Here is a 10,215-nt window from a genome sequence, read left to right as displayed (position 1 = left end):
AACAGTAATAACCACTGTATTAACCACCCACTTTAGGCAAGCATGGCTCAGTGAGTTCAGGTTTTATCCTTGTCTGGCAACTTACTCCCCAAATACTCATATTTTCAACTTCAAGACTTGGATTCACTGAGTATTCACAGACCAAAGGACTCAGTCCCACATTCTGCTATTTACCACATAACTACAGTGGTAGAGGAAGACGATAGAGTTGCCTGCATCTTCGATTTGGCAAAAGGAACCAGGCTTGGATGTGAGACATCTACAGTGGAGGACTCTACCACACCCAACACAGGTTTAGAAGAAAAAGCTTTCAACCTTGTCATTGAATATTTTTTTATTGGGAAAAAAAAAAAATGAACAAACCACCTGTGCACATGACCCCAGGTGGACACAGCAAGCTTTCTCCTTTTGTCTTACATATCTTGACTCTGGATCAGTGGCTTGTTCATTCATCAGTAGAGCCTTCATTAACTTGGTTCTGTTTCCTCCAGGCTCAAAATAAAATCAAACTCTTCTACAAAGGGAAAAGGGAGAATGGGGTGCTGTGTCATCTCCTGCAGAGGGAGGTTAGTGAGGGCCCTGGAGTTAATGAGGCACCACAAGTTCCTGGAGTGGGCCACTGTCCACTCTAGAACATCTTAGGGTACTGGTTATACGGCAGAGAGCCCTCCTCAAGGGTGACATGGGGGGACACTGACCCAGAGAGGTTTAATACTGTCTCCACGTTGAGATCTTACCTCGAGTCAAAGGCTGAACTGAAAGTCTCTGGCGAGTGAAGAGGGTCATGTTTTTTAAGGGGCCCCCGGTAGCTTTGTGGGCTTGGTGATAGGTTTTAAGTTCATCCAGGGAGATGAAACGCTTCATCATTCGAACAAACTGTACATCCACCTATTGGACAGCATTGTAGGGCACAGAAACATGTTCAGTCAGACTGTCCAATTTAAGGAATGGGTCTCACTGTGTTGCCTTGTCTATTCTTGAATTCCTCGGCTGAGTCAATTTCCAATTCTCAGCCTACTGAGTGGCTAAGAATATAGGCATTTGCTTCTGTGCCCACCCAGCATTTCTACTGTTTGCAGGAGGTGCATGGTGTCAGGGCTGCCAGTGTTCTAATATCCCAGTTCAGCAAAACTCCTCTAGGTGAGGGCTGGGCTGTGCTCCTTGACCTAACAGTACCCCATCCTCTTCTTTCCTTTGCCCATTCTCGCCTTAGGAAATGGGAAGTATAGTTATTACCATCGACCATTTAGGGTTGTCCTCTTTGCTGGATGGGTCGTAATGGGGATTATTTTTTTCAAACTGTGTGTGGTCTGGATAAGCCTCTTTTACGATCTGAAAACAAATCCAAAATCTCCAATCATTTTAGCTCCCTGTCCAAGTTTTAATATGCATCACACTTTGACTTCTTACCCTTCCTTCATATTCTGACCCATCTCCCTCGCTATAGAGACAGTTGGTATGCAGACATCTGGAAATAAAAGATAGCCTAAGCAAGCATAGTTAGGAAGGAACTCCTATTTTTACAAAGTTTCACAAGCATGTTCTAAAACTAAATGCTGGAAGTTACTGTTGGAAACATGTTTTTCTTTTCTCCCAACTGCGCACATAGTGTTATCTTGAAGCTCTCAGCAAAGAGGAAGTACCTGATAGAACCTCAGGTAGTGAGAAGGATTAGCAGGGCCTGAAATAAAGCCCTTCCTATTCTAACCCTTATCATTCGGGTGGTGGTCAGGGCAGTTTTCCTCATTTTCTGTGATAGGGAGTTGGGGGGTGCAGCGCATATTTTCATGGTGACCTATTTAAGCTGTAAACTTTACATGAGTAAGTTCCAAAGGGAGGAATCCAAGCTAAATTATGTGCACCTAACCTTCATGAGTCCCACGATGCCTGGCTGTTTGCAGTTGCTATGGTAGAAGAAGGCGTCTTCCTCCAACTTCATGGCCCTGAGGAAGTTCCGAGCCTGTGTCAAAGGAGAGGAAACAAGGGTTGCCCTCCTACCGGCTGGGAAGAAATCAGCCTGTTTTGATTAATTTTTTTTTTTTTCCTGTTTTGCGCTTCTCTCAGATTCATAAGAAAATCTGTCCCTTTGTTCAGAGTCCTAGCCTTGTTCCAGGACATTAGCCAGAACCAAGCCACTTGTAGACTGCATGCTGTCACAGTGATTATGATATTTCTGAAGACATTTTCAGGATAGAGTTCAGAGAAAAGCAATGTTGGTTCAAAGGCCTTGCTACTGAAGAGCACAGCGGAGAAGGCAGGCGTACATCCTAGCCTAGGTTTCAGGGCTCCTGCCCCTTGTCTCCGTACCTGATAGTTGCGAACACCATCCCAGCATGCTATCTGCTTGGGCTGTGCTTTGAGATCCTCGATGCTAAACTAGGCAAGAGAAAATAAAGTCATTTAGTACATAGTCATTGGCCAACTGATAAGCATCTATGGAAACGAAAAGTTTTCTCTTTAATCCTGAAAAGTGCTACAGGATATAAAGAAGCTAGGTTGATTACCAGGAATTAGTTTCAGGGTGCCACTGATGTTGAATGAATATAAGTTGAGCCTCGGGTTTTACATTGTGGTCTTTGCTAATTAAGATGATTAGCTGAAAGGATAATCAGGATAATAAGACAGTCTGCTGGTCCCCTGTGTTTCACTTTTAAAGTATCCCATAATTCTATAATATTTCTATTTTCCTCAAGCTAGTATTAAAAATCATCTTATATTCATTCCCTGATTATATGGGGACACTTGTCAGGGAGACATCCAGGGGCATGGCAAATAGTAGGAGAAAAATAAAACCAGTGCCAGGTGTGGTGGCACACCTGTAATCCCAGCACCCCCAAAACTGGGGCAAGGAGGATCTTAAATTCAAGGGCAACCAGAGCCTCAAAAGTTAGGAGGCCAGCTTGGGCTCCATAGTAAGATCATCTTTAAAACACCTAACAACAGTAAAATCAAACTTCAGATTGACACTGGCAAGTTGAACCGTATGTCTGATTTTATAAATAAAGTTTTACCTGAACATAACCACACATTTTTTATGTGTTTGTCTGTGGCCACTTTCTTTGTTAACAGGACAGAGCTACAACATGGGCTATAAAAACCCATAAGCATCTCTGGCTCTTTTCAGAAAAAGTCTGCCAACCCTTGCTTAGCTGGGAAATCCACAAAACAGATACAGGTTGGGCATGCCTAATGTTAACACCTGAAATCAAAAATACTCTGGAATGTTCTAACATTCAAAAACTCTTATATTTTATTCCCTGTCTCGAAAAACAAAAAACAAACAAACAAAAAAGTCTTATATTTTATTGAAGTATTTAGACTTGGGGGGAGGGGAATAGAGATATTCAAATTGCAAAATCTAGAACACTTCTGGCCCCAAGAATTTTGGATAAGGGCTATCTACCCTTAAGCTAATAATCATAAATGCTGAAAATTTTACTTATTTTTACCTTTTCCTTAGTATTCAAAGATGAGAAGCTGATTCTGAATCAATCCTATGGTAAACCATATTCACCATTTTTTTTAGTCGTAATTATATGTGTGAAGTGTGGAAGTATGTGTGGTCAGAGCACAGCTCTCAGGAGTGTGTTCTCCCTTCACTGGGTTGCAGGTCATCAGGCAAGCGCTTTGACCCACTGCCCCATCTCGCCAACATGACGACACAGGATAGTCTCACCTTCACATCTACACCTTTCTCTAGCCGGCTTTCTGGCTCGGACTTCATCAGCCAGTAGTTGCTTAAATTCTTGCCACAGTTTTTCGAGGTTGAAGTCTTCTGAGGGCTGGCATTCTCTAGCTTAGCTGATGTATTTTCTGAGTTTTCAGTTCTAGAACGTTTTTCTGATAGCCCCTTCTTGTCTGCAATAGAAGTGAAAGAAAATGCTTGTCAGCCTGCTGGGAAGCAATGTTCCACTGTGGAAAAAAACAAAACAAAACAAAACAAAAAACACAAACTTGGTGTCATACCTGGACTCAAAACTTAGGCTCTATAAACACTAGCTATAGCACCACAGCCCCGTATAGAAGCAACCTCACCTTCTCTACAAAACCTGGACAAGAATGCCTGCCGTTCAGGGGCTCAACATCACCACTGAAACCATCAACTCACATCAACGGCAGCTACCAGCGCTGGGCCCACACAAGATTGGCCCTGTCTACAGTCATTCACGAATAGGGAAGGAGCTCATGGGGCCCTAGCCCTTAGTACTGAAACTATTGGCTACGGATAGGTTCTGGGAGAGGGGGAGTCACTGTCTTGAATTATGTCAATTATGTAGGCACTGCTGAGCTCACCAGCCTCCACTAGACAGCTCCAAACCCAGGCTTCATAAATGATTAAACTCAGTGCCTCACAAACCAAAATGGTTAGATGTGAACATGAGATTTGTAGGCAAGAACTAGTGTAGGATACGGGTGTCAGTATAGTAGAGAGAGAGAGGGGAAAGTGGTCCAAGGGCTAGAGAGATGGCTGTGTAGATTCCATAAAAGTCAGGTTCAATTCCCAGCACCCACATGGCTCACAACTCTTAACTCCAGTCCCAAGGGATCTGACACCCTCTTCTGGCCTCCACCAGTACTGCAAGAGTATGATGCACAGACATACATGCAGGCACAAGATCCATACATATAAAATAAAAATAAAACATTAAAAGCTTTTAAAGCTGATGGGCAGTGATGGTGCACGCCTTTAATCCCTGCAGTTGAGAGGAAGAGGCAGGCAGATCTCTGAGTTTGAAACCAATCTGATCTACAGAGCAAGTTCCAGGACAGCCTGGCTACACAGAGAAACCTTGTCCCAAAAAAAACAAAAAAAAAATTGGATTTAGGAAATACCTCATTACCATAAATGTCCAGTAAATATTAGCCATTATCACCATTATCTCACTTTTTTCTTGCTTCATGCATGCCTTTCTGAATCTTAAAGATGTCAAGAGTTTATTCAGGACCATGTAGACAACGTAAAGACTAGATTTTTTTCCCCTCTAATGGTGGGGACTGAACCCAGGGCTTTACCTATGCTAGACAAGCAACCTATCACTAAGCTCTAGCTCCATCCCTTTTTTGTTTTGTTTTATTTTTATTTTGAGACACAGTCTCACTAAATTTCCCAGGCTGGCCTTCAGCTCACTCTGTAGTCTAGATGAGCTATGAATTAACCAATCGACCACCTGATTAGCTTGGATTATAGCTCTTCAGCATCACCTGCCAACTTCTCAAGATTCAACTTTGGGCTTCAAACATGCTAGGTGGTGCTGTGCCACCAAGCTACATCTCTAGCCCTGAAATCTGGCTTTTCCTCAGTGAATAAAAGAAAATGTGCTTGAGACACAGCAATCACTCAACATGTCAGGCCCCAACCCTACTCTGGTATAGCCTCTGAGGTGTTCTACCTACCTGAACAATGTGCTGCAGCACATCACAATCCAGCCAGGTAGAAGGAAGCCCTCAATCGAGTCAGAACTGTCACTTGAGTCTGTTTGAACCTACAGTTAACTTACTCTACTACCTCAGAATCTAGTTTGCTACTACATCAGTCTTCATTAAATATCATTATGGATGTCTGATGCTCTGAACTTAGCTTACCTTAGCACAATTTCCCAGCTATCCTTCAGATCAGGCATACTCATAGATTAGTGCCTTGTCTGGTCGTCATCAGAGAGGCTTCTGCTGGAGGCAGATGGGAGCTGGTGCAGAGACCCACAGCCAGACAATATGCAGAGAGAGTCTAAATTGGAGGTCTCCATAGGGTCTCTCCCCTTGGAGCTCAGGGAACCCCAAGGAAGAGAGGGTGGAAAGATTGTAGGAGTCAGAGGGGATGGAGGATACCAGGAGAACATGGCCCACTGTATCAACTAGGCAGGGCTCACCTGGGCTCACAGATTGAAGCAGCAAGCACGAGGGCCCGCATGGTTCTGCACCAGGTCCTCTGCATGTATGTTGTGGCTGCTACCTTGGTATTTTTGTGGGATTCCTAACTGTGGGAGCGGGTGTGTCTTTGACTCTTTTTTTTTTTTTTTTTTTTTGGTTTTTCGAGACAGGGTTTCTCTGTGTAGCTTTGTGCCTTTCCTGGATCTCGCGCTGTAGACCAGGCTGGCCTCGAACTCACAGAAGTCCGCCTGGCTCTGCCTCCCGAGTGCTGGAATTAAAGGCGTGCGCCACCACCGCCCGGCGTCTTTGACTCTTGTTGGCTCTTGGGACATAGTCCTGTAGGGTTGCCTTGTCCAGCCTCAGAGTGAAGGCTTTTTGCCTTGTCTTACTGTATTTTGTTTTTCCGTGTTTGGTATATGCCTCTTGGAGGCCTACTCTTTTCTGAAGGGAGGCAGAGGGGGATTGGATGGGGAGGGAGGGGGGAGCTGGGAGGAGCAGAGGAGAGGGCTGTGATCAGGATGTATCATGACAGAATAATCTATTTTCAATTAGAAAAAAAAAGTGTAGGTGGAAGTTTCTGTCCTGCTACCAACTCCCAAATACCCAGCATCTGCTTCCCAGATAACTGACTCAGAGGCTTATATTACTTATAAATGCTCAGCCAGTAGCTCAGGCTTATTACTAACTAGCTCTTACACTTAAATTAACCTATAATTCTTACCTATGTTTAGTCACATGGCTCGTGGCTTACCAGTTCCCTGGCATCTTATTCCTTGAGGCAGCTGGATCTCGTCTCTCCCGACTCCCCACTTCTTCTCCCTGTATCTCTGTATGGCTTTCCTGCCCATCCATATTCTACCTGGCTATAGGCCAAAACAACTTTATCAACCAATGAGAGCAACACATATTCACAGCATACAGGAAGACCATCCCACAGCAATCAGGCATGCTATGCTAAATAACCACAATAATGTGTTGTGATCAACCTGAAATTCTTAACAGAGGTTCATTTTTACCTTCCCCTGCTTAATTTCTGCTCTTTATTCATAGCATACGTTCATTTTTTTGTGAATGGAAAAAACAATGTTTTCTGAGTTCTAGGATTTTGCTAGTGGAAAGCCCTCACATTCTTTTAAGGCTGGGCTCAAATTCTGCTTCCTTCTCCAGGCCTTCTCTGTCTTCCCACCCCTTCCATACCTCCAGCAAACCTGTCTTAAGGACCTTTCACTCATACGTGTTTGCATTTTCCCTTGGAAAAGGTACTGTATCTTCATTGTTTTTACCTTAAAGTCAATTGCCTTTTTCTATTAAATTTTGACTGACATGGAAAACAAAAACTGTACATATTTAATAGGCACCAACTGCCACATGGTTTTTCCACACATGTATACATTGTTGAATACATCAATCAGTTTGAATATACTTCCTGAAGCATCTACTTATGTATTTTGAGATAGAGTCTCATGCTGTGGGATGTTCTCTGTATGTCAAGTGTGTTGCTGATTGGTCAATAAATAAATCACTGATTGGCCAGTGGCTAGGCAGGAAGTATAGGCGGGACAAGGAGGAGAATAAAGCTGGGAAGTGGAAGGCTGAGTCAGAGAGACACTGCCAGCTGCCACGGTAACAAACAGCATGTGAAGATACCGGTAAGCCACGAGCCATGTGGCAAGGTATACATTTATAGAAATGGATTAATTTAAGCTGTAAGAAAAGTTACCAAGAAGCTTGCCACGGCCATACAGTTTGTAAGCAATATAAGTCTCTGTGTTTACTTGGTTGGGTCTGAGAGGCTGTGGGACTGGCGGGTGATAGAGATTTGTCCTGACTGTGGGCCAGGCAGGAAAACTCTAGCTACAGTCTCAGAACTCCGTAGCCCAGGCTGGCCTCCAATTTGCAGAAATCCTCCTGCCTTAGCTTCCCAAGCATTGGGATTACAGGTAGGAACCATCACAGATGATTTTTGTTTGTTTGTTTGTTTGATTTGGAGACAGGGGTCTCATGCTGTAGCCCAGGCTGGCCTAGAACACAGACAGGTATCTCGATGACAGGCATGAGCTGTCACTTTTGGCTCTATTGTTTACCGTAATAGCCTTTACAAGTCTTTGCTCCTGCTTTTCTGAAATGTGCAGTGCACTGTCATCCACTGCAGGAAATACAGCAAGCTGCTGGCTACAGTAACCCGAGCTGAACCCACAACCTGGGATTCTTACAACACACAAAAGCATTTCAAGGCCAGAGAGAATGATGCCAAGTTGGAGTTTAAAAGATTTTAAGCTGCGCATGTTGGCTCATGGCTGCAATCCCTGAATTTATAGAGCCTGAAGCAGGAGACTTGCTACAAGTTCAAGGCCAGACTAGGCTATAGAGGCCTGTCTCAAAACAGGAAAGGGGTTTAACATAAAAGTAAGCACATGCATTAAGAGACAGCTGCTAGTGTGGCAGTAAAGGCATTTACTGACAAGCCAAATGACCTGACTTCCATCCCCTAGGGCCCATCTGATGCGGGAACCAACTTCCAGGCACCAGCACATGGGCCATGGCACACGTAGATAAGATACAAGATAAGGACCTTGGGAAAGCCCTAGCAGACTGCGCTTGTCAGCACAGCTGCATTAAGTGTCTTAGCAATAACTATACATAGGATTTTGATAGCCTTGCCGGGCGGTGGTGGCCTTTAATCCCAGCATTCGGGAGGCAGAGCCAGGCAGATCTCTGTGAGTTCGAGGCCAGCCTGGTCTACAGAGTGAGATCCAGGACAGGCACCAAAACTACACAGAAAAACCCTGTCTCGAGGGAAAAAAAAAAAAAAAAAAAAAAAAAAAAGATTTTGGCAGCCTCTGAAAGATATTATTCAGAAAATTTAAAATTAAGTAAAACTGTTTTGGACAAGAAGCACTTGGGAGTAGGGGCAAAAGGATCAGGAATCCAGGTCATTCTCAATTACTTAGCAATTCCAAATTAAGGCTGGTAAGATTAAAAACCTCAGAAAACTGTGTGTGGTTGGGGGGGGGGGGGGGTAGGGGGTGAAGGGTGGAGTGGGGTGTCTCCTGTAGCCCAGGCTGGCTTCAAACTCTATATGTAGTCAAGAAATATCTTGAACCGATCTTCCCTTTACTTCCAGCTTTCAGCTTTTTTACATTTCACATGAAACCATGCTTTCTCTGCCTGGCTTATTTCACTCAAAGCAACGCTCCAAGGGCTGCTTAGGTGGCAAAGGCAATTTTTTTTTTTTTTTAAACAAAGACTGATGACCTGAATTCAATCTCTGCGATTCACAAAGTGGAAAAGGGGGACTGATTCCTGCAGGCTATCCTCTGAATAAATTGTGTGTGTGTGTGTGTGTGTGTGTGTGTGTGTGTGTGTGTGTGTGTGTAGTGTGAGCGCGCGCGCGCGCGCGCATGCATGCACTTCACACACACCTTAAAAAAGTAAATAAATGTAATTTTAAAAATATAGTGTTTTCACCCATGCTTGAAAGAATATCTATCTATACACACACACACACACACACACACACACACACACACACACACACACACACACTCTTTGGAGACAAGGTCCTGCGTATGTAGTACTGGCGTGGTACTCACTCCTATGTAACCAGGCTGGTCTTGAACTCAAGGCAATCCTCCGGCCTCAACCTCCCACGTGCGTGGGCCCCCACAGCCCCATACGTGTATGTACTGCAAATATTCTTAGTGCTTAATAGTTGTTTTTTGAATGGACAAACAAGTGGTAAGGACTTCAAATGGGAGTTTGGCAGAAAGAGTAAAGATGACAATAAGTAAGAGCCTTGAAGGTTTCCCTCCAAAACCCGGGAGTGGAAAAACGAGCAATGAACGCCCTACAGACGAGTTCTTCACCTGCTGCCTTTTGCAGCCTAGGTGCAGCTCACCTGGGCCAGCTGCCCCAGTCGGCCTCTTCCGGGGTCTCGGCATGTTCTCTCTGCAGGAGGCTGAAGATAACCGCACATGCAAGAAGCAACTCTTGTCTTCCAAAACCTGCACGATGCAAGATGGAGGCAAGAAAGCCTAAAGGGCCCGAGACTTGTGAAGAAAAGTCGTGATTAAGCCATTCTAAATCTCCCCTCCGTTATCTGCGCCCTTTCCATCTCGCATAATCTTCCCCTGAACACTCCTTAGTCCCTTATTCCGTTCTTCCCTCCACCATTCTCTCAACACACCAGCCAGACCTTTGATAAACACGGCCAGGCGGATCTCCAAAATGCTTCGAGAAGACTAGCGCGCCCCCGCCGACTTTGTAGAAGACGCGTCTCAGCGGCGCCGCCCAGAGAATCTCTGGGAACTGTAGTCGCATCACCCCAGTAGTCCTTCTGGAGCTCGA

The 10,215-nt window shown here is 44.5% G+C and overlaps 1 protein-coding gene across 3 annotated transcripts; it reads right to left on the bottom strand.

Annotated features, from left to right (window-relative positions):
* Nucleotides 1-316: 316 nt before the first annotated feature.
* Nucleotides 317-10,157, bottom strand: Thyn1 (thymocyte nuclear protein 1). Of its 3 annotated transcripts, none has more exons than XM_052755394.1 (8): nt 10,064-10,157; nt 9,767-9,872; nt 3,677-3,858; nt 2,308-2,376; nt 1,868-1,960; nt 1,237-1,332; nt 738-888; nt 317-514 (listed from the first exon to the last, which is right to left on the bottom strand). In XM_052755394.1, the coding sequence occupies exons 2-8, from the start codon at nt 9,807-9,809 to the stop codon at nt 468-470; spliced, it is 681 nt and encodes a 226-aa protein (XP_052611354.1). In that variant the 5' UTR covers nt 9,810-9,872; nt 10,064-10,157; the 3' UTR covers nt 317-467. The 3 variants fall into 3 exon arrangements, with proteins under 3 accessions (XP_052611354.1, XP_052611345.1, XP_052611362.1); XM_052755385.1 differs by having other exon boundaries at nt 10,055-10,146; XM_052755402.1 differs by lacking the exon at nt 1,237-1,332 and having other exon boundaries at nt 9,767-10,132.
* Between the last annotated feature and the right edge of the window lie 58 nt (nt 10,158-10,215).

The sequence above is a fragment of the Peromyscus californicus genome, unplaced genomic scaffold, assembly GCF_007827085.1.
Source record: "Peromyscus californicus insignis strain IS unplaced genomic scaffold, ASM782708v3 Scaffold_11__1_contigs__length_118956290, whole genome shotgun sequence".
NCBI classification, from domain to species: domain Eukaryota; kingdom Metazoa; phylum Chordata; class Mammalia; order Rodentia; family Cricetidae; genus Peromyscus; species Peromyscus californicus.
The sequence above is the reverse complement of the archived record's forward strand: the minus strand, read 5'-3'. Positions and strand labels throughout refer to the sequence as shown.

Bases quoted from the DNA above. Each gene is read 5' to 3' on its own strand.
- Thyn1 (XM_052755394.1), bottom strand. From the start codon at position 9,809: ATGCCGAGACCCCGGAAGAGGCCGACTGGGGCAGCTGGCCCAG. The intron at 3,859-9,766 runs GTGAGCTGCACC...CTTCTATTGCAG, and splicing joins GACTGGGGCAGCTGGCCCAG to ACAAGAAGGGGCTATCAGAA. The intron at 515-737 runs GTAAGATCTCAA...TTCCCTTTGTAG, and splicing joins AGTTCAGCCTTTGACTCGAG to AAGAGTTTGATTTTATTTTG.